We start from the raw sequence: 27,690 nt of genomic DNA on the forward strand, positions 1-27,690 counted from the left end.
CTATGATTTGATATTTGACAGAGCAGTCTGACTGAGCGGTGATAGGCAGCAGCAGGCTCGTAAGCATTCATTCAAAAAGCACTTTACTGCGTTAGCGAGCAGCTCTTAGCAATGCTTGACCCAAAGCGCTGTTTATGACTTCAAGACTATCAACTCCCGAGATTAGGCTGGCAATACTAAAGTGTTTATAAGAAAATCCAATAGTCAAAGGTATATGAAATACAAATGGTATAGAGAGAAATAGTTGACGTGTCATAATTCCTATAATAACTACAACCTAAAACTTCTTAACTGGGAATATTGAAGAACTGGGAATATTGAACCACCAGCTTTCATATGTTCTCATGTTCTGAGCAAGGAACTTAAACGTTAGCTTTTTTACATGGCACATATTGCACTGTTACTTTCTTCTCCAACAATGTGTTTTTGCATTATTTAAACCAAATTGAACATGTTTCATTATATATTTGAGACTAAATAGATTTTATTTATGTATTATATTAAGTTAAAATAAAAGGGTTCATTGTTCATTCAGTATTGTTGTAACTGTCATTATTACACAAAATCGTCCGATTAATCGGTATGGGCGTTTTTTGGTCCTCCAATAATAGGTATAGGTATCGGCAGGGAAAAATACTAATCGGTCGACCTCTATTTCTAACCTGTACTTCTAATTAACAGCACAGATTTTTGTTTTCCATTGCAAAACATTTTGCTACAGTGTGGTGTACTGTACCCTACTGAACACGAACCAGTAGGCAGGTGTTCTGTTCACCCAGGTCATGCTATGAAAAAAGGACAGAGAGCAACAAGAAACTCCATCTCCTCAGGAGAACCAACGGAAGAATAGGCTACAAAGTGCTGCTTTTTCACAGCAAAATAATTACAAAGACAATGCTTTCATGGCTTTAATCTTGTGATAATGGAAGCCCATCTGGTTATTGAAGCCTTTAGAAACCAAGCCCCTGATAATGAATGGCTGTCAGTCTGATGTGAGCCATGGCAGAGAATAAGAGAGAGAGCAGACAGAGCAACGCTTCCCTCTGGTCTTCATCCAGACCAAACTGCCTTCATCTACACACAACAAGGCTGCTCGACGTGGATGCTCAAAAAACCACACCTCTCTCCTTTCATACCGCCTCTCAACAATCCTAAAGTAATAATCCAAGCCATGCGACAAACAAATCCCTCACGCTCTAGTGAGTCCACCTGCCAAACCGCTCTTAAGGGGGATACAGGAAAACAAACACATGGCTAACCTTGGCAACCATAATACACAGTTTGCCTCTGTGAGTAGACAAAAATAACCCAGTTAGACAAAAGAGAGACTTACCAGGCTGCTGGTCTGATGTAGCCTGCTGTGGCTGCCTATCCTCAAGGGCGTTCTCACAGGCAGTGTTGGTGGCTTGGATAGGCTCTGGTTCTGCATTTGTGGGCATTGGAACGGGTTGTAATTGCGTTTCTGGGTCGTTGTGCATTGGAGAAGGAGACCTCAGTTGCTTAGCGCCAGGTTCTAGATCCGTGTGCGTTGGAACAACCGGTTCTGATTCTGTGTGCATCTGAATAGCAGCCTGTGGGCTCAGTTCTAGGCCTCCTGTGTCCATCTCCTCTGCCTCCTCCTCTGCCTGCAGTGGGGCCTGTTGTGGTGGTGATCCAGTAGGCCTGCAGCTTGAACACACATAGCCCTGGCTGGGCTGGATGTCTGCTTGGCCTGACGACTGGCGCTCACACTCCAGGTGGAGCCATCTGGAAGCAGGAGCAGAGGACAGATGAAGATGTAGGACTCCATCAATGGAAAAAGACAAGGCTAAAACAACTCCATGAGTGAGGAGATTTACAACAGAATGAACAATGGACATGCTCTCGGTGTGTCTACCTTTTACAGCTGTGGCAGGAGAGCAGGTCTTTTTGGTGCTCAGGGTCCAGGATACAGGCACATAGTGGACAGGTAAGGGCGGGGTCCTGATGTTGGACACAGCTCTCACACAGCAGGCTTGTGTGGTGCCACTGACCGCTCGTCCTTGTACCACACTGGATACACACTCTGCAGTTCTGGAGTAGGGAAGAGATAGAAACACAACGGAAACTGGAGCAATGATACTTAATCACATGGTTTTCATTCATCTCCAAGACGTTCAGATGAGGCTTCAGTCAGAACTAAAGTGCCTGGGCGTGAAGCAGCAGCCTCAAGAGTGGGGGAGAGAGGAGAGATGGAGGGTTGGCTGCTGCTTGTGTTGTGTGGACTGTGTTCCTGCCGTGCTGCTGACTCAGACAGAGAGGGAGAAACTGAGTGAGGGTGAGGATGTTCCACCACCTGGCAGGTGCCTGGTTGCTGCTGCGGTCTGCGCTCTGATCCCCACCCGCCACCACCGCTGAAGCAGATAGGATGTTAACCCACCACAACAGCAGCTGATTGGCAGCCGAGACAGGCACTGTGCGCCACCTACCCCAACAGAGGAAGAGGGTAGAGGCCACAGGCAGGGGATGACGACGCATACGGTTTGATTCTCCCACCGCACCCACCCACCAGGACACACAAACACCCACCAATACACACACAGACACACCCACCAGTACACACACACCCACCAGTACACAAACACCCACCAGTACACACACACACCCACATGGGCTGCCGCATTATCTGAAATGCTACAAGGTCTGAGGCTAAAACGTACCCTTTAAAAGAGCTGCATGTGTGAGTCATTTCCTTACCACAGGAAGCACAGATACAACCACCAAAAAGGTCACATTCTCAACACGGGTAGCCTAGACGACAGCTAAATGTCTCAATAGGAACTGTGAGAGTTTAAACCAACGTTCTTACAATTTGACACAGAAAATGAAGGCAAACCTTTAGTCCACTTCACATACCATAGAAGAAAAAACATGTCTATATAATGTAGTCATACCATAGACCTATAACACAGCACACACAAAACAGCTGCCGTTATATCCCCCACTTGATGTCCTACCTGACACCTCCATCCGTTGGTAGGGATGTCATCTATGGCCGGCTGCAGGCAGAAGGTGTGGTAGCCTTTGTCACACATGTCACACACCAACATCTTATCGTCCTCACCCGGGTTCCTACGCACAGGGAAAAGGAGAGGAAGTATGAATGAGATGTGTTCTTTGACATAACAGATGGACCGCATCAACATGGCATTTCTTGGCTCTGTAGTCTATAGGCTCCTGTTGAGTTAAAAATGCGTGTGTCCTTATCTACAAGACTAATGTATATTGAGAAATGACACGGCAAAAGGGTCTTTGTGTTAGCCTAATCTGTATTTCGGAGCAGATTTCAATTTATCGCAGACTCAGTTGCTACCAGTGACTGGCCTGGTTGAGGTCAAAGGCTAGAGAACAGTGCCACACTCACAAACCAGAGGTAGCACAAACAAAACCAGCAACACACACGACGGCAACACACACGCACACAACTCAATACAGGGTCAGGTATGTGGGTGGACGGTTGGGGCAGTGGAAAGCTGACTCACTTGCACGTCTGGCAGACCTTGCACTCGGGGCACTGCCAGCCGGCCCTCCTCAGCGGAGTCACAGCCATGTCCAGGCAGGCCCCGTGGTAGTGCTGCCCACAGCTGGTACAGAAGAGCTGGTCAGGGAGCTCCCCGGGGCTGTCACACAGTGCACAGATAGAGTCGTCTGGAACTAGAGGGAGGGGGGAGAGCAGGAGAGGGGAAGAAAAAAAGAGAAATTGAGAAAAGCGACACATTTCAGATGGCATGTTATTGGTTAAAGAATGGAGATTGTGAGTAGCTAATGTCTGGGCCCAGAGTTTATCCTGGTCCAGAAAAACTCAGGGTCCTACTTATGACAGTATTACTTTAAATATTTCAAGTGAAGTTTTAGATCTAATGCTGCTGGACTCACATCTGCTGATGGCCAGTTCTATGTGATCTGAACAGAGGAGGGAGAGACTCCTGATATCCTGAAAAGTCCCAGCCGCCCCCGCGCAGGGGTAATGGTACAGTCGAGCACATCCTTCAGCACAGCACTTGATGGAGGCTCCAAGGCGTTTACAGTATGCACAGTGCTAGAGAGAGGGGGGACAGAGAGGAGTCAGACTAACAGTATGCACAGTGCTAGAGAGAGGGGGGACAGAGAGGGGAGTCAGACTAACAGTATGCACAGTGCTAGAGAGAGGGGGGACAGAGAGGAGTCAGATTAACAGTATGCACAGTGCTAGAGAGAGGGGGGACACAGTATGCACAGTGCTAGAGAGAGGGGGGACACAGTATGCACAGTGCTAGAGAGAGGGGGGACACAGTATGCACAGTGCTAGAGAGAGGGGGGACACAGTATGCACAGTGCTAGAGAGAGGGGGGACACAGTATGCACAGTGCTAGAGAGAGGGGGGACACAGTATGCACAGTGCTAGAGAGAGGGGGGACACAGTATGCACAGTGCTAGAGAGAGGGGGGACAGAGAGGGGAGTCAGACTAACAGTATGCACAGTGCTAGAGAGAGGGGGGACAGAGAGGGGAGTCAGACTAACAGTATGCACAGTGCTAGAGAGAGGGGGGACAGAGAGGGGAGTCAGACTAACAGTATGCACAGTGCTAGAGAGAGGGGGGACAGAGAGGAGTCAGATTAACAGTATGCACAGTGCTAGAGAGAGGGGGGACAGAGAGGAGTCAGACTAACAGTATGCACAGTCCTAGAGAGAGGGGGGACAGAGAGGAGTCAGACTAACAGTATGCACAGTCCTAGAGAGAGGGGGGAGAGAGGGGAGTCAGACTAACAGTATGCGGGGGGACAGAGAGGGGAGTCAGACTAACAGTATGCACAGTGCTAGAGAGAGGGGGGACAGAGAGGAGTCAGACTAACAGTATGCACAGTCCTAGAGAGAGGGGGGACAGAGAGGGGAGTCAGACTAACAGTATGCACAGTGCTAGAGAGAGGGGGGACAGAGAGGAGTCAGACTAACAGTATGCACAGTGCTAGAGAGAGGGGGGACAGAGAGGGGAGTCAGACTAACAGTATGCGGGGGGACAGAGAGGAGTCAGATTAACAGTATGCACAGTGCTAGAGAGAGGGGGGACAGAGAGGAGTCAGACTAACAGTATGCACAGTCCTAGAGAGAGGGGGGACAGAGAGGAGTCAGACTAACAGTATGCACAGTCCTAGAGAGAGGGGGGAGAGAGGGGAGTCAGACTAACAGTATGCGGGGGGACAGAGAGGGGAGTCAGACTAACAGTATGCACAGTGCTAGAGAGAGGGGGGACAGAGAGGAGTCAGACTAACAGTATGCACAGTGCTAGAGAGAGGGGGGACAGAGAGGGGAGTCAGACTAACAGTATGCACAGTGCTAGAGAGAGGGGGGACAGAGAGGGGAGTCAGACTAACAGTATGCACAGTGCTAGAGAGAGGGGGGACAGAGAGGGGAGTCAGTCAGCCAGTCAATTAATCAATCAATCACATGCATTTATTTTACATCAGCACAAAGCCCTTTAAGTAACCTGGTCTAAACTGGGAGTCAGATTACAATTGATATAATACAATAATCCAGACCCTTACCATACCTACAGACACAATATAAAAACCCTACAACAATGGGAAACATAAAAGGACAAAGAGTTTTAAAGTAAGACCTCTAAAGTATTTTCTGTAGCAGAAAACATTGCTCATGCAAGTCTATGGTTCCCCTATCTGTACACGTTTCCTTTGAAACGACCCATCCATTTTCTCAGTTCTTCTTGATCAAAAACTCCCATTTAAATTCTGCTCCATTTGTCACACCATGATTAGCCCATTGATGTTCACACTTCTCTCCCAAAGTGTCATATCACATGTATTGGTCTCTTCAGACTTTCCCAGGAGTTCTTCCCCAAACACAGTCCTGCCTCCTCTCCTTCATCTGCACTAACCTGAACCAACTGACCAGGTAAAAGACAGCCTAATGATGAGCTTCCACCATATTGTTATCACTCGTCAAGTCTTTTCTAACCAGAGCAGATGAAGGAAACAAGGAGGGCTGATGTTTTTATTCAGTTGAGGAGGGAGCTGGTGATTTGCTGATGGGGGTGGCAAGGGGGGGTGCCAGACATATGGAATCACAAATGGCACCCTATTCCCCTTTTAATGCACTACTTTTGATCAGTCCTCTGGTCAAAAGTAGTGTACAATATAGGGAAAGGGTGCAATTTGGGATGCACACACCCATTCAGAGGTCTGCAACTACCCATTCAGAGGTCTGCAACCACCCATTCAGGGGTCTGCAACCACCCATTCAGGGGTCTGCAACCACCCATTCAGAGGTCTGCAACCACCCATTCAGGGGTCTGCAACCACCCATTCAGAGGTCTGCAACCACCCATTCAGAGGTCTGCAACCACCCATTCAGAGGTCTGCAACCACCCATTCAGGGGTCTGCAACCACCCATTCAGGGGTCTGCAACCACCCATTCTGAGGTCTGTTACCACCCATTCAGGGGTCTGTAACCACCCATTTAGGGGTCTGCAACCACCCATTCAGGGGTCTGCAACCACCCATTCTGAGGTCTGTTACCACCCATTCAGGGGTCTGTTACCACCCATTCAGGGGTCTGCAACCACCCATTCTGAGGTCTGTTACCACCCATTCAGGGGTCTGTAACCACCCATTCAGGGGTCTGTAACCACCCATTCAGGGGTCTGTAACCACCCATTCAGGGGTCTGTGAGCTGTGTTGGTGCTAATGCTACAGTAGACACTGTGGTAAGCCACCATGAATGTATACAGCCTTCACTGTTGAGTGGCGTGGCCTTTTCCTTTACACAGCTGAGAGAGGAGAGAGCAGCACTGACAGAGACGATCTTTACCAGCCTTCCTGATCATCTCTCTCATCTCGCTCCCCCTCTCGTGTCTCTCTCTCTCCTCGCCCTCGCGTTTTGCCTCTCCTCTCCCTCTCGTGTCTCACCTTTCCCTCACGCGTCTCTCCTCTACCTCTCGTGTTTCTCTAGCCCTCTCCCCCTTCTCCATTCACTCTCCCCTTCCCTCTCACTCCCCTCTCTCTCTGTCCCCTCTTCTCTCCATCTCCCCTCTCTCCCCCTCCACTTACTCTCTCTCGTGCCTCTCTTCTCTCGCCTTCTCTCACTCCCCTCCTCTCTCTCTCTCTCCCGTCCCCTCCCCCCTCTCACTCTGTCCCCTCCCCCCACTCACTCTGTCCCCTCCCCCCACTCACTCTGTCCCCTCCCCCCTCTCACTCTGTCCCCTCCCCCCTCTCACTCTGTCCCCTCCCCCCACTCACTCTGTCCCCTCCCCCCTCTCTCTCTGTCCCCTCCCCCTCTCTCTCTCTGTCCCCTCCCCCCTCTCTCTCTGTCCCCTCCCCCCTCTCTCTCTGTCCCCTCCCCCCTCTCTCTCTGTCCCCTCCCCCCTCTCTCTCTGTCCCCTCCCTCTTCTCTCTCTGTCCCCTCCCTCTTCTCTCTCTGTCCCCTCCCTCTTCTCTCTCTGTCCCCTCCCTCTTCTCTCTCTGTCCCCTCCCTCTTCTCTCTCTGTCCCCTCCCTCTTCTCTCTCTGTCCCCTCCCTCTTCTCTCTCTGTCCCCTCCCTCTTCTCTCTCTCTGGGTCGGGAGAGAGAGAAGAGTGGGTCTCTGTCCTCTCTCTCTCTCACGCCCCTCTTCTCTCTCTCTCTCTCTCTCTCTCTCGCCCCTTCTCTCTCTCTCTCTCTCTCTCTCACGCCCCTTGTCTCTCTCTCTCTCTCACGCCCCTCTTCTCTCTCACGCCCCTCTTCTCTCTCGCTCTCTCACGCCCCTCTTCTCTCTCTCTCTCACGCCCCTCTTCTCTCTCTCACGCCCCTCTTCTCTCTCTCACGCCCCTCTTCTCTCTCTCACGCCCCTCTTCTCTCTCACCCTTCTCCTGCTCTATCTTCTTACTCCTCTCCCCTCCCCCCTCTTCTCTCCCGCCACTCCCTTCTTTCTCCCTCACCCTCTTGCCCCATCTCTCTCCCGCTTCTCTCCCCTTCCCCCTCTCGTGCACCTCCTCTCTCACATGCCCCTCTTCCCTCTCTTTTCACTCTCCCCCTTTGCGCTCTCCCCTTCTCTCGCTCCCTCTTCTTGCTCCTCTTCCCATCCCCGTCCCTCTCGCCCCGTCCCTCTCGCCCCGTCCCTCTCGCCCCGTCCCTCCCGCCCCGTCTCTCTCGCTCCGTCTCTCTCGCTCTCCACCCTTCTCTCTCTCTCGCTCCCTCTCCTCTCCCCCCTCCTTGCTCCTCTCCCCATACCCCTCTCTTCTCCCTTCACTCCCTCTTCCCCTCCTCTACTCTCCCTCCCTCTTCAAGTGTTTTGTCCGAATACTGGTGGAGTCACCGAATAAAATAATGGACGACCTGACCAAAGAGGACCATGACCTGAAGAACAGTTTGCAGTTCTCCCAGGGTCAGCACGATGAATTTAAACAGGATAATGGAAAGATGACAACAATCTGTAAGTCATTGAGAGAGGACATCGGTTCTGTGTGTGAATCCATGATAACAATGACAGAGAAATCCGTTTATATCGAGGGACAATCGAGGTGAACAAGGTTGTGGACAGGATTGCAGAATCTCCATGATACCTGGACTGAGTATGAGGAGAAACTGAGGGAAATGATCTTGGAGAAATTGAAGATACACCACAGGAAGATTGAGGTGGAGTGTGCCTACAGATCTGGAAAACCACCACCAGCCCAGGTGTGGTCAAGTTACTGAGGTTCAAGTACAAGGTCACTGTTCTGGAACGAGCCAAGAATTTGAAACAAATGTATAGTTGAAGTCAGAAGTTAACCTACACTTAGGTTGGAGTCATTAAAACTCGTTTTTCAACCACTCCACAAATTTCTTGTTAACAAACTGTAGTTTTGGCAAGTCAGTTAGGACATCTACTTTGTGCATGACACAAGTAATTTTCCAACAATTGTTTAAAGAAAGATTATTTAACTTATTACTCACTGTATCACAATTCCAGTGGGTCAGAAGTTAGCATACACTAAGTTGACTGTGCCTTTAAACAGCTTGGAAAATTCCAGAAAATGAGGTCATGGCTTTAGAAGCTCCCGATAGGCTAATTGACATCATTTGAGTCCATTGGAGGTGTACCTGTGGATGTATTTCAAGGTCTACCTTCGAACTCAGTGCCCCTTTACTTGACATCATGGGAAAATCAAAAGAAATCTGCCAAAACCTTACAACCTAAATTGTAGACCTACAAAAGTCTGGTTCATCCTTGGGAGCAATTTTCAAACGGCTGAAGGTACTACGTTCATCTGTACAAACAATAGTACACAGTATAAACACCATGGGACCACGCAGCCGTCATACCGCTCAGGAAGGAGACGCGTTCTGTCTCCTAGAGATGAACGTACTTTGGTGCGAAAAATGCAAATCAATCCCAGAACAACAGATGCTGGAGGAAACAGGTACAAAAGCATCTATATCCACAGTAAAACGAGTCCTATATCGACATAACCTGAAAGGCCGCTCAGCAAGGAAGAAGCCACTGCTCCAAAACCGTCATAAAAAGCCAGACTACGGTTTGCAACTGCACATGGGGACAAAGATCGTAATTTTTTGAAAAATGTCCTCTGGTCTGATGAAACAAAATAGAACTGTTTGGCCATAATGACCATTGTTATGTTTGGAGGAAAAAGGGGGAGCCTTGCAAGCCGAAGAACACCATCCCAACCGTGAAGCACGGGGGTGGCAGCATCATGTTGTGGGGGTGCTTTGCTGCAGGAGGGCTCGTGCCATTCACAAAATAGATGGCATCATGAGGCAGGAAATTTATGTGGATATATTTAAGCGACATCTCAAGACATCAGTCAGGAAGTTAAAGCTTGGTCGCAAATTAGTCTTCCAAATGGACAATGACCCTAAGCATACTTCCAAAGTTGCTAGTATCAGATAACATTCATATATTAGCAATTTTTGAGACTCACTTAGATAATTCATTTGATAATACATCAGTAGCAATACAAGGATATAACATCTATGGAAGAGACAGAAATGCTTATGGGGGAGGTGTTGCTGTATATATATATATATATATATATATATATATATATTCAGAGCCATATCCCTGTAATACTGAGAGAAGAGCTTATGTCAAGTGTTATTGAAGTGTTGTTGTTGCAGGTTCACTTGGCACATCTAAAAACCTTTTCTTTTCGGATGTTGATATATATATATACATATATATATACATATATATATATATATATATATATATATACAAGTCAAAAGTTTGGACACACCTACTCATTCAAGGGTTTTTCTTTCTTTTTACTATATTCTACATTGCACAATAATAGTGAAGACATCAAAACTATGAAATAACACATATGGAATAATGTAGTAGCCAAAATAAGTGGTCAACAAATCAAAATAGAATTTATGTAAGATTCTTCAAATAGCCACCCTTTGCCTTGACGACAGCTTTGCACACTGTTGGCATTCTCTCAACGAGCTTCATGAGGTAGTTACCTGGAATGCATTTCAATTAACAAGTGTGCCTTCTTAAAAGTTCATTTGTGGAGTTTATTTATTTCTTAATGTGTTTGAGCCAATCAGTTGTGTTGTGACAAGGTGGGGAGGGGGGGTATACAGAAGATAGCCCTATTGTGGGAACTGCTTCATATGTAGCCATATGTGTTCCATATGTGGGAACTGCTTCAAGACTGTTGGAAAATCATTCCAGGTGAAGCTGGTTGAGAGAATACCAAGAGTGTGCAAAACTGTCATCAAGGCAAAGGGTGGCTATTTGAAGAATCTCAAGTATAAAATATATTTAGATTTGTTGAACACTTTTTTGGTTACTACAAGATTCCATATGTGTTATTTCATAGTTTTGATGTCTTCACTATTATTCTACAAAGTAGAAAATAGTCAAAATAAAGAAATCTGTTCTAAAACTTTTGACCGGTAGTGTAGGCCACCAAGTAATAACAATCAATATCTAAATAATATGTGTGAAATGCTTGACAGTGTATGTGATGTAAACAGAGAGGTCTACTTTCATGGGGACCTGAATCTTGACTGTTTTTCATCGAGCTGTCCGCTCAAGAGAAAGCTTCTTACTGTAACCAGTGCCTGTAATCTGGTCCAGGTTATTAATCAACCTGTCAGGGTGTTTACAAACACTACAGGAACAAGATCATCCATATGAATCGATCACATTTTTACTAATACTGTAGAACTTTGTTCTAAAGCTGTATCTGTACCCATTGGATGCATTGATCACAATATAGTGGCTATATATATCCCGGAAAGCCAACGTTCCAACAGCTGGGCCTAAAATAGTGTATAAGAGATCATACAAAAGATTTTGCTGTGACTCTTATGTGGATGATGTTAAAAATATTTGTTGGTCTGATGTGATTAATGAGGAGCATCCAGATGCTGCACTTGATGAATTTAAGAAATTGCTTCTTCCAATTATTGATAAACATGCACCTGTTAAGAAACTGACAGTTAAGGCGCTATGGATTGATGAGGAATTGAAAAACTGAATGGTTGAAAGAGATGGGGCAAAAGGATTGGCTCCACATCTGACTGGCTGACTTACTGCAAATTGAAAAATGATGTGACTAAACTCAACAAAAAGAAGAAGAAACTGTATTATGAAGCCAAGATCAATGATATAAAGAATGATGGAACAAAAACTTGAATACTTTAAATGAAATTATGGGCAGAAAGATAAATTCCATCGAATCAGATGGCTTATTTATCATAAAACAATATGATGTTGCCAATTATTTTAAGGATTACTTTATTGGCAAAGTGGGCAAACTTCGGCAGGAAATGCCAACAACGAACAGAGAGTAATCGTACTCATGCATAAAAAAACAAATAATGAAAGAAAAGCAGAGTTAGTGTGGGAGAGATGGAAAAATGATTGTTATCGATCAATATTGACAAACCTCCTGGCATTGACAACTTAGATGGAAAGCTACTGAGGATGGTAGCTGACAATAGCCACTCCTATCTGTCATACCTTTAATCTGAGCCTAGAGGAAAGTATTTTTCCTCAGGCCTGGAGAGAAGCCAAAGTCATTCCACTCTCCTGGAGTGGTAAAGCGGCCTTTACTGGTTCTAATAGCAGACCTATAAGCTTGCTGCCAGCTCTTAGCAAACTGTTGGGAAAAATTGTGTTTGACCAAATACAATGCTATTTCTCTGTAAACAAATGAACAACAGACTTTCAGCATGCTAATAGAGAAGGGCACTCAACATGTACAGCACTGACACAAATGACTGATGATTGGTTGAAAGATATCGATAATAAGAAGATTGTGGCAGCTGTACTGTTAGATTTCAGTGCAACGTATGTGTTCCAGCTTTTCAACCTCTGCCATATCGTGGATTCAGAGCTATCTAATAGAACTCAAAGGGTTTTCTCTAATGGAAAACATGTAAAGTGTGGTGTACTGCAGGGCAGATCTCGAGGCCCTCTACTCTTTTCTAGTTTTACCAATGACCTGCCACTGGCATTAGACAAAGCATGTGTGTCCATGTATGCTGATGATTCAACCATATACGCATCAGCAACCACTGTTAATGAAGTCACTGAAACCCTTAAAGACTTGCTTTTTGCAGTGACACCACACTGCAAAAAGCAAGTCCTGCAGGCTATAGTTTTGTCTAATCTTGATTCTTGTCCAGTCGTGTGGTCGAGTGCTGTAAAGAAAGTCTTAGTTAAGCTGCAGCTGGCCCAGAACAGAGCGGCATGTCTTGCTCTTCATTGTAATCAGAGGGCTGATATAAATACTATGCATGCCAGTCTCGCTTGGCTAAGAGTTGAGGAGAGACTGACCGCATCACTTCTTAATTCTATAAGAAACAATGTGTTGACAATCCAAAATTGTTTGCATAGTCAACTTACACACAGCTCTGAGACACACACTTATCCCACCAGACATGCCACCAGGGGTCTTTTCACAGTCTCCAAATCAAGAACATTTTCAAAAAAGCATACAGTATTATATAGAGAAATTATTGCATGGAACTCCGTTCCATCTCATATTGCTCAAATGAACAGCAAACCTGAAAAGCAAACCTAAAAAAACAGATAAAGCAACACCAATCGGCACAACACCTCTCCACTATTTGACCTAGATAGTTTGTGTGTATGTATTGATATGTAGGCACGTATGCCTTGTTTTCAATTGATGTAGTTCTGTCCTTGAGATGTCTATTAATGTTCTGTATTATGTCATGTTTTGTGTGGACCCCAGGAAGAGTCGCTGCTGCTTTTGCAACAGCTAAATGGGATCCTTCAAAAATACCAAATACCAACTGTCCCAGAGTCTGTTTGGAATAGGCCATTTCTTTCTCACATAGAACGACAAGCTGACCAACAGAATAGGTACACTTTTCTACTATGCGGGATAGTAGATTGACATAGACTAGTGATTTTGCTGTTCATTACTCATCTTGTAAATGTGGACAGTTATTCTAGCATCTTCAAATTCACATCGATTTCGGTAAGAAGGACACACACCGTTGCAATCTTGATTTCTGACATTCTGAGCAAGTGGGTGGACGCCCTAACTAGGTTACACAGCCAATGCATTACATATGGGTCTGGTAAATTTCTCAAATGACCGGTAAATTAAAATGCTGATGGTCAAATGTCCGCGGCCACATTTTGCTAACGGAAACCCTTATATATAGACACAGTTAAATCATATTCTCTATAGAGTGTATAATCCCCTTTACTTTGACATTTTATCATGAGAGGACTGTGGGCTGCTCACCTCTGTGCTCCCTGAGTCGATGGCTATGTCCACGTTGAGCAGTGATTGTCCCTCGCCTTCGCACACACCCTGTGACCACAACGCACAAGAGTGATGCGCCAAGCACTGCCCCGACTCCTCAAAGAAAGACTGGACGTCCACATCTCCTGGGAGGCCCACGTGAGCCAGCTCATCCCACAACCTGCTGGCCTTCTCTGGGTCTGGTAACTCCCCATGGCTCTCAGCTCCACTGGAAGAGAGATGAAGAGGGAGAGATGAGTTAAAATAACTGGAGATGAGGCGGAGGTAGAAAGAGTTGAAAAAGCAAAGTGAGGCAAGCTGGGCAGGAAAGAAGAAGGATAGAAAACAAAATATTAAAAGTGATGCAAAGCATAAATGAGAAGAAATAAGGCAGAGAAGAGAGGAGGAGAGATAGGATGAGTGGAAAAATGTTAGAGAGCAGAGAAGGGAGAGAGCAGTAGAGGAGGAGGAGGGGGTGAAAGGTGGTCGTGACACAAGAGGCTGGCTGTTCTGTCTCATAAAATCTGCTGAAAGGGAAACGGTTCACAGAGTCCCTGCTCTAGTGAGTTGCCGAGCATGCGGAAAATATGGCAAGAGGGAATTAGCATTTAAAAGAACTAGTTGGTTTCAGTAAACAGTAAACACACAAACAGCCAAAACTGAGAGACTGAGGGCTAGGATGAGGATGAAGAAGTTATAATGATATTCACTGTATAATGCCTTGTCATTGTTATGGCCCTCCTGACCGGAGCTTACATATTGTGCGAAATAGACTAGTATTCAATTCCATCCTCTATCCTTTTTGTTGAAATTTCCTTCTCCTCCTCTTCACCCTCCGTCCTCTTCCCACCCTCTCGCTCTCTGTGGCACAGTCTAGCCTAGAGACCCAACCAATCACACTGCTCCAACAATAATGCCTGGCTTCCGTTGGATCGCTGCCAGGGGTGTTGCGGTGGGTGGGTGGGTGTGTGTGTATATGTACGCTGTGCTCTCTGTGCACATTACGTCACAGGGACCCCAGGGAGACACACTATTGGCTCCAAAGATCCCAAACAAATTAGACAGCTGTCCAAAACACGTCCAGGGAGGGTCCTTTGTTGGCACAGTGCACAGTACGCGCACACACACTTACGTGTTAGTCTTACTCTACATGGCATAGTAGGACCATTGGGGACCCCAGCAGGCAGAAAAGGCTTGCCAAGAGGGAGCAGAGCGGCGCTAATTTAGCTTTCAAGAGCAGAGTGCTAATATGACCTGCTAAGTCAGAGTATGGTCATCCATTAAGGCCTGTGAGGAGAGTGAATGCGCAGGCCTCTCTGCCCTGCGTGTGGACTGTTGATTTCATTTGCGAGGGAAAGGGTGCTAATTTAGCCCTGGAAAGTTCAGAGTTAATGTCTGGAACCCTCTCAGATAATTGATCACATTAGCACAATGTGAGGCGAGAGGTGAGGTGGGGTTCACGAACATTCATATACGCACTCAGACCCTTCCTCTGACACAGGAGAGAGGATGAAATAGTACACAAAGCACTTACTCCACACATATGCAATACATTAGCAGACACTCAAGACATCAACTCTGAGATTACAGAGTTCAGCTGCCAGCTGAAATCATCCACTATGATGACATGTTGCACACACATCTTTGTTTGCTGCTGTTTTTGTGTCCCTTTGTTTTGATGTTTCTGTGTCATGTTGCTCACTCCCTGTCCAGGCGTCTGTATCGGACAGGAGTCTGTATCGGACAGGAGTCTGTATCGGACAGGAGTCTGTATCGGACAGGAGTCTGTATCGGACAGGAGTCTGTATCGGACAGGAGTCTGTATCGGACAGGCGTCTGTATCGGACAGGAGTCTGTATCGGACAGGAGTCTGTATCGGACAGGCGTCTGTATCGGACAGGCGTCTGTATCGGACAGGCGTCTGTATCGGACAGGAGTCTGTATCGGACAGGAGTCTGTATCGGACAGGAGTCTGTATCGGACAGGAGTCTGTATCGGACAGGAGTCTGTATCGGACAGGAGTCTGTATCGGACAGGCGTCTGTATCGGACAGGAGTCTGTATCGGACAGGAGTCTGTATCGGACAGGAGTCTGTATCGGACAGGCGTCTGTATCGGACAGGCGTCTGTATCGGACAGGCGTCTGTATCGGACAGGCGTCTGTATCGGACAGGCGTCTGTATCGGACAGGAGTCTGTATCGGACAGGCGTCTGTATCGGACAGGAGTCTGTATCGGACAGGCGTCTGTATCGGACAGGCGTCTGTATCGGACAGGAGTCTGTATCGGACAGGAGTCTGTATCGGACAGGCGTCTGTATCGGACAGGCGTCTGTATCGGACAGGCGTCTGTATCGAACAGGCGTCTGTATCGGACAGGCGTCTGTATCGGACAGGCGTCTGTATCGGACAGGAGTCTGTATCGGACAGGTGTCTGTATCGGACAGGCGTCTGTATCGGACAGGAGTCTGTATCGGACAGGCGTCTGTATCGGACAGGCGTCTGTATCGGACAGGCGTCTGTATCGGACAGGAGTCATGTTCGGACAGGCGTCTGTATCGGACAGGCGTCTGTATCGGACAGGCGTCTGTATCGGACAGGCGTCTGTATCGGACAGGCGTCTGTATCGGACAGGCGTCTGTATCGGACAGGCGTCTGTATCGGACAGGAGTCTGTATCGGACAGGAGTCTCTGTATGGACAGGCCAAATAAACAGCCTGTGACATCAAAGCAGCAGAGAGCCCAGCTCTCGTTCCATACTGCTCATTAACCAGTTACAGAGGCCATCACAGATTTCACCGTCCCTGCTCGCCCAGACCGGACCAGGCTAGCTCTACCAGCCAAACCATTTCAGACAGCTGTGTCATCCAGCCAGCCAGGCCTACTTACTTCTGTGTGCCCCTCTGTCCTGAGCTGGCATCTCCGGCTGCATCGCTGGGCTGAGTGGTTCTGTCAACACCGCTGTCATCTCTGCCGTATCCTTTGCTGGCCTTGCTGTGGTCGTTGGCCTGGCCTCCTCCTCCTCCTGTCGCATTGCGCTCGTGTCCAGGCGAGGAGTCGAACACTCGGAGATCCCCCTGACCCAGCAGACTGCGGCCGCCACAGTAACAGAAGGCACAGAGCTGCTCACTGAGAGAGGGAGAGAGGGACTGTCAGTTAATTATATATACCCAGTGGGACATTCAGCCATGCATCATGGTCAGTGGCTGGCCGTGAATTACTTCTCTTCGGTTTGGTATGGCATGGTCATGCGCGAGCAAAGCAAGGGTGCACACACACGTCTATATTTGTGTTGCAATTCCCAACAGTATTCCTTTCTTACAACAAACATCTGTGGGAATTGAAAGTTACACATAGTACGGGCCTTTGATACACATCTACTCAAATCAATAGATTAAGCAACATCCATTCATCCGAGGATCCAAAACAGAGGACCTCGAGCCGCCATAGAGAGAGCGGCAGACAGGCTGGGAGTGAAGGAAAGTAAACCAAGCCAGGCAGATCAGACCAGAGCAGGTTGTACATATTTATCAGGTTGGTTTCTGAGGGAGGAGATGGGTTTGTTAATAAGATCCCTGGAGAGATGCTGCCTGCCTAACTGGTCGGTGCGCCCGCCCCTCTATCCTCCATCACCAGCATCGACAATGCAGTCAGTCTGAAAGATTGATTACAACCTTTAACAGAGTGGCACCTATGACGGGGGGGTAATGTTCCTGTTCCCACTCCCGGCTGATAACTCAATGTTCTGACACACCGGAGATGCCCCCGTACATGTGTGTATTTGTCCATAAATGAGAATATGCATGCAAGCTGTGGTGTCTACATACTGAATGTGTACTGATGAAGACAGATGGATACATACACCATATATACACAAAAGTATGTGGACACCCCTTCGGCTATCTCAGCCACAGCTGTTGATGACAGGTGTATAACATCGAGCACACAGCCATGCAATCTCCAAAGACAAACATTGGCAGTAGAATGGCCTTACTGAAGAGCTCAGTGACTTTCAACGTGGCACCGTCATAGTATGCCACCCTTCCAACCAGTCAGTTGATCAAATTTCTGCCCTGCTAGAGCTTCCCCGGCACACTATAAGTGAAGTGGAAACGTCTAGGGGCAACAACGGCTCAGCCCCAAAGTAGTAGGTCACACAAGCTCACAGAATGAGACTGCCGAGTGCTGAAGTGCGTAAAAATTGTCTGTCCTTGGTTGCAACACTCACTACAGTGATCCAAACTGCCTCTGGAAGCAAGGTCAGCACAAGAACTGATCGTCGGGAGCTTCATGAAATGGGTTTCCATGGCCGAGCAGCCGCACACAAGCCTAAGATCAGGATGTGCAATGTTAAGCTCGCCGCCATTGGACTGGAGCAGTGAAACACGTTCTCTGGGTTGATGAATCACGCTGCACCACCCATCTGGAAGTTCGACGGACTAATCTGGGTTTGGTGGGTGCCAGGAGAACGTTACCAGCCCCAATGCATAGTGACAACTGTAAAGTTTGGTGGAGGAGAAATAATGGTCTGGGGCTGGTGTTCATGGTTAGGCCCCTTAGTTACAGTGAAGGGTATTCTTAACGCTACAGCATACAATGACATTCTAGACAATTCTGTGCTTCCAACTTTATCGCAACAGTTTGGGGAAGGCTCTTTCCTGTTTCACTATGTCAACGCCCCTTGTGCACAAAGCAAGGTCCATACAGAAATGGTTTGTCGAGATCGGTGTGGAAGAACTTGACTGGCCTGAACAGAACCCTGACCTCAACTACCTCAAACCTTTGGACTTAATTGGAACACTGACTGCGAGCCAGGTCTAATTGCCCAACATCACTGCCCGACCTCACTAATGCTCTTGTGGCTGAATGGAAGCAAGTCCCCGCAGCAATGTTCCAACATCTAGTGGAAAGTCTTCCCAAAAGAGTGGTGGCTGTAATAACAGCAAAGGGGGCGACCAACTCCATATACAGTGCATTCGGTAAGTATTCTGACCCCTTGACTTTTTCCACATTTTGTTACGTTACAGTCTTATTCTAAAATTGATTTTTTTTTTTTATATCTACACACAACACCCCATAATTATTTTACTTTTAGATGTGTGTATGGTTGTGAATTGTTAGATACTACTGCACTGTTGGAGCTAGGAACACAAGCATTTCACTACACCAGCAATAATATCTGCTAAATATGTATGTGACCAATACAATTAGATTTGATTTCCTAATGACAACGCAAAAACTGCTTTCTTTACATTTTTGAAAATGTATCAAAAAAGAAAAACTGAAAAATCAAGTTCAGTGCTCTGGAGCAGGTTTTCATCAAGGATCTCTTTGTACTTTGCATTGTTTATCTCTCCCTCGATCCTGACTAGTCTCCCAGTTCCTGCCACTAAAAAATATTCCCACAGCATGATGCTGCCACTACCGTGCTTCACTGTAGGGATGGTGCCAGGTTTCCTCCAGACTTGACGCTTGGCATTCAGGCCAAAGAGTTCAATCTTGGTTTGATCAGACCAGAGAATTTTGTTTCTCATGGTCTTAAAGTCCTTTAGGTGCCTTTTGGCAAACTCCAAGCGGGCTGTCATGTGCCTTTTACTGAGGAGTGTCTTCCGTCTGGCAACTCTACCATAAAGGCCTGATTGGTGGAGTGCTGCAGAGATGGTTGTCCTTCTGGAAGGTTCTCCCATCTCTACATCTCTCTGATGCTCCATTATCGGGTTCTTGGTCCCCTCCCTGACCAAGGCCATTCTCCCCTGATGAATCAGTTTGGCCGGGCGGCAAGCTCTAGGAAGAGTCTTGGTGGTTCCAAACTTCTTTTGTTTGAGAATGATAGAGGCCACTGTGTTCTTGGTTGACCTTCAATGCTGCAGAATTTTTTTGGTACTCTTCCCCAGTTCTGTGCCTCGACACAATCCTCTCGTCCCGGAGCTCTGCGGACAATTCCTTCAACCTCCTGGCTTGGTTTTTGCTCTGACATGCACTGTCAACTGTGGGACCTTATATAGACAGGTGTGTGCCTTTCCAAATCCTGTCCAATCAATTGAATTTACCACAGGTGGACTCCAACCAAGTTGTAGAAACATCTCAAGGATGATTAATGGAAACAGGATGCACTTGAGCTCAATTCCGAGTCTCATAGCAAAGGGTCTGAATACTTATGTAAATACGGTATTTCTGTTTTTTATTTGTAATAAAACTTGCAAAAATGTCTAAAAACCTGTTTTCGCTTTGTCATTAAGGCTTTTTGTGTGTAGATTGATGAGGGGGAAAAAATATTTTATACATTTAAGAACAAGGCTGTAATGTAACAAAATGTGGAAAAAGTGAAGGGGTCTGAATACTTTCCGAATGCACTATTTGCCCATGATTTTGGAATGAGATGGAACAGATGGAACAAGCAGCTGTCCACATACACTACATGACCAAAGGTATCACATGAATCAACATACACAGTACATAAACACAGATCCACCCCCCATAGCCATGACTTGCTGTGATGGAACTATCAGACTGACCTGCTTTTAACTCCTTTGTTGGTGATAGAACCAGAAAGCTCCGCTGCTTCCCCAGTCTGAGGGCTCTGGACCTGGGGAGAAGAGGGCTTCTCTTCCCCCTCCCCTGGTCCTTCAGTGGCCCCCACCTCCACACTCTCCACTGGCTGCTGGGTTGGTGTATCTGATGGTGGATGGAGACACAGGGGACAGGGGACAGGGGCAGAGAAACATGAATATCTACCCTTAGAATCTCACCAGTATGTTTCCATATAATCCTACCAGTCAAGTATATTTGTGTCAATGGTTGACATGACATTTCAAACCATGCCCTGAAGTAATCACCCATCCAACAAAAGTGATTGAGAATAGGGCCATGAACCCTCTGACTGAAAAAGTTGACTGGTCTTGACTTTTCTTCCATGCAGTTTACTCCAGGTCAGAAACATAAACACACCCTTTGTTAGAGAAAGAGATGGATGGTGGGAATTTGGAGACCATATGCTAGAGCACTGATTGCTGTAAACCCAAGGGGAGCCCAGAGGCAGGCTGCCTGTCACATATGACAACAACAACGTCGACAGAACCACCAATGACACACATCAGACAAACAGAGCAGGTTCTTTCTTTGTTTTTACTATTTGACAAACAAAAAAGTGTTAAACAAATCAAAATATGTTTTATATTTGAGATTCTTCAAAATAGCCACCCTTTGGCTTGATGACAGCTTTGCACACTCTTGGCATTCTCTCAACCAGCTTCATGAGGTAGTCACCTGGAATGCATTTGAATTAACAGGTGTGCCTTGTTAAAAGGTAATTTGTTGAATATCTTTCCTTCTTAAAGCATTTGAGCCAATCTGTTGTTGGGACAACGTAGGGGGGTATACAGAAGATAGCCCTTTTTGGTAAAAGACCAAGTCCATATTATGGAAAGAACAGCTCAAAGAAGCAAAGAGAAACAACTGTCGATCCTTACTTTAAGACATGAAGGTCAGTCAGAGGAAGTTTTCAAGAACTTAGAAAGTTTCTTCAAGTGCAGTCGCAAAAACCAACAATCGCTATGATGAATCTGGCTCTCATGAGGACCGCCACAGGAAAGGAAGACCCAGAGTTATCTCTGCTGCAGAGGATAAGTTCATTAGAGTTACCAGCCTCAGAAGTTGCAGCCCAAATAAATGCTTCACAGAGTTCAAGTAATAGACAAATCTCAACATCAACTGTTCAGAAGAGACTGTGTGAATCAGGCCTACATGGTCAAATTGCTGCAAAGAAACCAGTACTAAAGGACACCAATAATAAGAAGAGACTTGCTTGGGCCAAGAAACATGAGCAATGGACATTAGACCAGAGGAAATTTGTCCTTTGGTCTGGAGCAACCGCTCGTGTTTTTGTGAGACGACGGTGTGGGAGAAGGGATGATCTCCACGTGTTGTTCCCACCATAAAGCATGGAGTGGTGATGTTATGATGTGGGGGTGCTTTGCTGGTGACACTGTTGGTGATTTATTTAGAATTCAAGGCACACTTAACCAGCATGGCTACCACAGCATTCTGCAGCGATATGCCATCCCATCTGGTTTGGGCTTAGAGGAACTATCATTTGTTTTTCAACAGGACAATGACCCAACACACCTCCAGACTGTGTAATGGCTATAGATACAGGTGCATCAAAGCAGGGACCGAGAGACTGAAAAACAGCTTCTATCTCAAGGCCATCAGACTGTTAAACAGCCACCACTAACATTTAGCGGCCGCTGCCAACATACTGACTCAACTCCAGCCACTTTAAAAATGGGAATTGATGGAAATTATGTAAAAATGTACCACTAGCCACTTTAAACAATGCCACTTAATATAATGTTTACATACCCTACATTACCCATCTCATATGTATATACTGTACTCTATATCATCTACTGCATCTTGCCATCTTTATGTAATACATGTACCACTAGCCACTTTAAACTATGCCACTTTATGTTTACATACCCTACAGTACTCATCTCATATGTATATACCGTACTCTATACCATCTACTGCATCTTGCCATGCCGTTCTGTACCACCACTCATTCATATATCTTTATGTACATATTCTTCATCCCTTTACACTTGTGTGTGTGTATAAGGTAGTTGTTGTGAAATTGTTAGGTTAGATTACTTGTTGGTTATTACTGCATTGTCGGAACTAGAAGCACAAGCATTTCGCTACACTCGCATTAACATCTGCTAACCATGTGTATGTGACTAATAAAATTTGATTTGATTTGATTTGAGATGACCTGGCCTCCACAATCCCCTGACCTCAACCAAATTGAGATGGTTTGGGATGAGTTGGGCCGCAGAGTGAAGGAAAAGCAGGCTTGAAAGAAATGGTAACGTTACAAGAAAGGAGAGTCAGACAGACACAGGAAGGATAGGTAATAATGTTATGTCATGACCTCGGTGTAGACCCATTTATTCATAGATTGTATGTTCTTGACCTCAGTTGTGCACACCGCACGAAAGGCCAAGACTATTTTAAAGACACATTGTGAGTTAAGTTCCATTTTGATCCAACTAACTGGTGAGAAAGCAGCAAGTATGCTACTGCAGAGTCAGCTTTGCAAGAACAGCCATATTGGAACTTTAGAGGCCAGTCATTAAATGCAATAACAGAATAGAGTGATTGTGTAACTTGTTATTCAGAATTGGGAACTTCGAACAAAAAAAATCCATACCCATTGTTAAAGCAAGGTAAAATAACAACTCTCACCCCCAGCACGAACGCGCACACACAGCTGAGAACAAACGGCCATTGGCAAAAATGAACAGAATCCCTCCAACTATAGAGAGATCGAGGGAGAGGCAGCGAAAGAGAGCAGGAGGGAGGCAGAGAGAGCGGCAGAGAGAGAGGCAGAGTGCGAGAGAGAGAGAAAGAGAGAGCGGCATGACATCACTGACATGGACCCCTCCTCCATTAGTGTCACTGTCAGACCACAGACACCATTGTCAGATCAAAGTGTTTCTGATTTGTTTTTACCAGCAATACTCACTCAAAATAACAGCCCAACAAAATGTACAAATCGTACAGATAGGATTCAAACAGTGCAGAGAAATTAAATGAAACAAACTCAAATGAAATCAACTCTATACAGGTCGTCAATAACTCAACAATAAATAAGATGTCAATTCGGCTCCTAGAAACATCCATTGAATGTTAAAAAAAGAGGATCAAAAGCAAACCTGAGAAACCCAAAGAAATACAACATCAGAAAGAAAACTCAAAACCTTTTTAAAATGTTTTTTTTTGATAACGAATGTAAAACAATTAGAAAACATCTAAGACAAATGTCAAATGAAAAACATAAGCAGCAAAATAACCCAGAGATACGCTATGAATACTTTGAAACTCTGCCTCAGTGTCTTTAGATATTTTTGTCAGATGTTACTATGGAATACTGAAGTATAATTACAAGCATTTCATAAGTGTCAAAGGCTTTTATTGACAATTACATGAAGTTGATGCAAAGAGTCAATATTTGCAGTGTTGACCCTTCTTTTTCAAGACCTCTGCAATCCGCCCTGGCATGCTGTCAATTAACTTCTGGGCCACATCCTGACTGATGGCAGCCCATTCTTGCATAATCAATGCTTGTCAGTTTGTCAGAATTTGTGGGGTTTTGTTTGTCCACCCGCCTTGAGGATTGACCACAAGTTCTCAATGGGATTAAGGTCTGGGGAGTTTCCTGGCATTGGACCCAAAATATAGATATTTTGTTCCTCGAGCCACTTAGTTATCACTTTTGCCTTATGGCAAGGTGCTCCATCATGCTGGAAAAGGCATTGTTCGCCACCAAACTGTTCCTGGATGGTTGGAAGAAGTTGCTCTCGGAGGATGTGTTGGTACCATTCTTTATTCATGTTTGTGTTCTTAGGCAAAATTGTGAGTGAGCCCACTCCCTTGGCTGAGAAGCAACCCCACACATGAATGTTCTCAGGATGCTTTACTGTTGGCATGACACAGAACTGATGGTAGCGCTCACCTTGTCTTCACCGGACAAGCTTTTTTCCGGATACCCCAAACAATCGGTAAGGGGATTCATCAGAGAAAATGACTTTACCCAAGTCCTCAGCAGATTCAAAAAAAAGAATAAAAACACATATAGAGTGGGGAGAACAAGTATTTGATACTTGCAGGTATTCCTACTTACAAAGCATGTAAAGCATGACATAAGTATTTGATCACCTACCAACCAGTAAGAATTCTGGCTCTCACAGACCTGTTAGTTTTTCTTTAAGAACCCCTCCTGTTCTCCACTCATTACCTGTATTAACTGCACCTGTTTGAACTCGTTACCTGTATAAAATACACCTGTCCACACACTCAATCAATAAGACTCAAACCTCTCCACAATGGCCAAGACCAGAGAGCTGTGTAAGGACATCAGGGATAAAAATTGTAGACCTGCACAAGGCTGGGATGGGCTACAGGACAATAGGCAAGCAGCTTGGTGAGAAGGCAACAACTGTTGGCGCAATTATTAGAAAATGGAAGAAGTTGAAGATGACGGTCAATCACCCTCGGTCTGGGGCTCCATGCAAGATCTCACCTCGTGGGGCATCAATGATCATGAGGAAGGTGGGATGAGGGATCATGAGGTGGGATGAGGGATCAGCCCAGAACTACACGGCAGGACCTGGTCAATGACCTAAAGAGAGCAGGACCACAGTCTCAAAGAAAACCATTAGTAACACACTACGCTGTCATGGATTAAAATCCTGCAGCGCACGCAAGGTCCCCCTGCTCAAGCCAGCGCATGTCCAGGCCCATCTGAAGTTTGCCAATGACCATCTGGATGATCCAGGGGAGGAATGGGAGAAGGTCATGTGGTCTGATGAGACAAAAATAGAGCTTTTTGGTCTAAACTCCACTCGCCGTGTTTGGAGGAAGAAGAAGGATGAGTACAACCCCAAGAACACCATCCCAACCGTGAAGCATGGAGGTGGAAACATCATTCTTTGGGGATACTTTTCTGCAAAGGGGACAGGATGACTGCACCGTATTGAGGGGAGGATGGATGGGGCCATGTATCGCGAGATCTTGGCCAACAACCTCCTTCCCTCAGTAAGAGCATTGAAGATGGGTCGTGGCTGGGTCTTCCAGCATGACAACGACCCGAAACACACAGCCAGGGCAACTAAGGAGTGGCTCCATAAGAAGCATCTCAAGGTCCTGGAGTGGCCTAGCCAGTCTCCAGACCCAATAGAAAATCTTTGGAGGGAGCTGAAAGTCTGTATTGCCCAGCGACAGCCCCGAAACCTGAAGGATCTGGAGAAGGTCTGTATGGAGGAGTGGGCCAAAAACCCTGCTGCAGTGTGTGCAAACCTGGTCAAGAAGGAAACGTATGATCTCTGTAATTGCAAACAAAGGTTTCTGTACCAAATATTAAGTTCTGCTTTTCTGATGTATCAAATACTTATGTCATGCAATAAAATGCTAAATAATTACTTAAAAATCATACAATGTGATTTTCTGGACTTTTGTTTTAGATTCCGTCTCTCACAGTTGAAGTGTACCTATGATAAAAATTACAGACCTCTACATGCTTTGTAAGTAGGAAAACCTGCAAAATCGGCAGTGTATCAAATACCTGTTCTCCCCACTGTATATACACCCCCTTTGCAATGAAGCCCATAAATAAGATCTGGTGCAACCAATTACCTTCAGAAGTCACATAATTAGTTAAAAAAGTCCACCTGTGTGCAATCTAAGTGTCACATGGTCTGTCACATGATCTCAGTATATATATATATATACAGTGGGGAGAACAAGTATTTGATACACTGCCGATTTTGCAGGTTTTCCTACTTACAAAGCATGTAGAGGTCTGTAATTTCTATCATGGGTACACTTCAACTATGAGAGACGGAATCTAAAACAAAAATCCAGAAAATCACATTGTATGATTTTTAAGTAATTAATTTGCATTTTATTGCATGACATAAGTATTTGATACATCAGAAAAACAGATCTTAATATTTGGTACAGAAACCTTTGTTTGCAATTACAGAGATCATACGTTTCCTGTAGTTCTTGACCAGGTTTGCACACACTGCAGCAGGGATTTTGGCCCACTCCTCCATACAGATCTTCTCCAGATCCTTCAGGTTTCGGGGCTGTCGCGGGGCTATACGGACTTTCAGCTCCCTCCAAAGATTTTCTATTGGGTTCAGGTCTGGAGACTGGCTAGGCCACTCCAGGACCTTGAGATGCTTCTTACGGCGCCACTCCTTAGTTGCCCTGGCTGTGTGTTTCGGGTCGTTGTCATGCTGGAAGACCCAGCCACGACCCATCTTCAATGCTCTTACTGAGGGAAGGAGGTTGTTGGCCAAGATCTCGCGATACATGGCCCCATCCATCCTCCCCTCAATACGGTGCAGTCATCCTGTACCCTTTGCAGAAAAGCATCCCCAAAGAATGATGTTTCCACCTCCATGCTTCACGGTTGGGATGGTGTTCTTGGGGTTGTACTCATCCTTCTTCTTCCTCCAAACACGGCGAGTGGAGTTTAGACCAAAAAGCTCTATTTTTGTCTCATCAGACCACATGACCTGCTCCCATTCCTCCTCTGGATCATCCAGATGGTCATTGGCAAACTTCAGACGGGCCTGGACATGCGCTGGCTTGAGCAGGTGGACCTTGCGTGCGCTGCAGGATTTTAATCCATGACGGTGTAGTGTGTTACTAATGGTTTTCTTTGAGACTGTGGTCCCAGCTCTCTTCAGGTCATTGACCAGGTCCTGCCGTGTAGTTCTGGGCTGATAACTCACCTTCCTCATGATCATTGATGCCCCACGAGGTGAGATCTTGCATGGAGCCCCAGACCGAGGGTGATTGACCGTCATCTTGAACTTCTTCCATTTTCTAATAATTGCGCCAACAGTTGTTGCCTTCTCACCAAGCTGCTTGCCTATTGTCCTGTAGCCCATCCCAGCCTGTTGCATGTCTACAATTTTATCCCTGATGTCCTTATACAGCTCTCTGGTCTTGGCCATTGTGGAGAGGTTGGAGTCTGTTTGATTGAGTGTGTGGACAGGTGTTTTTTATACAGGTAACGAGTTCAAACAGGTGCAGTTAATACAGGTAATGAGTGGAGAACAGGAGGGCTTCTTAAAGAAAAACTAACAGGTCTGTGAGAGCCGGAATTCTTACTGGTTGGTAGGTGATCAAATACTTATGTCATGCAATAAAATGCAAATTAATTACTTAAAAATCATACAATGTGATTTTCTGGATTTTTGTTATATATACACACACACACACACCTGTTCTGAAAGACCCCAGAGTCTGTACCACCAAGCAAGCTGCACCATGAACACCAAGGAGCTCTCCAAACAGGTCAGGTACAAAGTTGTGGAGAAGAACAGATCAGGGTTGGGTTATAAAAAAATATCTGAAACTTTGAAAATTCCACGGAGCACCATTAAATCCA

General features: G+C 45.9%; 1 protein-coding gene across 6 annotated transcripts in view; it reads right to left on the reverse strand.

The window, feature by feature from the left end:
• LOC139550687 (histone-lysine N-methyltransferase 2C-like) overlaps window positions 1–27,690 on the reverse strand; it is a 121,744-nt gene that overhangs the window by 58,837 nt on the left and 35,217 nt on the right. For all 6 annotated transcript variants that reach the window (XM_071361754.1, XM_071361753.1, XM_071361751.1 and 3 more), the window contains exons 4-11: window positions 20,240–20,399; window positions 16,614–16,853; window positions 13,728–13,956; window positions 3,895–4,057; window positions 3,501–3,672; window positions 2,976–3,090; window positions 1,877–2,052; window positions 1,334–1,746 (exon numbers count right to left, since the gene is read on the reverse strand). In XM_071361754.1, the coding sequence (XP_071217855.1) occupies window positions 1,334–1,746; window positions 1,877–2,052; window positions 2,976–3,090; window positions 3,501–3,672; window positions 3,895–4,057; window positions 13,728–13,956; window positions 16,614–16,853; window positions 20,240–20,399 (1,668 nt within the window). The remainder of the gene's footprint in view (window positions 1–1,333; window positions 1,747–1,876; window positions 2,053–2,975; window positions 3,091–3,500; window positions 3,673–3,894; window positions 4,058–13,727; window positions 13,957–16,613; window positions 16,854–20,239; window positions 20,400–27,690) is intronic.

This window comes from Salvelinus alpinus, chromosome 23, assembly GCF_045679555.1.
Source record: "Salvelinus alpinus chromosome 23, SLU_Salpinus.1, whole genome shotgun sequence".
In the NCBI taxonomy this organism is placed as follows: Eukaryota; Metazoa; Chordata; class Actinopteri; order Salmoniformes; family Salmonidae; genus Salvelinus; species Salvelinus alpinus.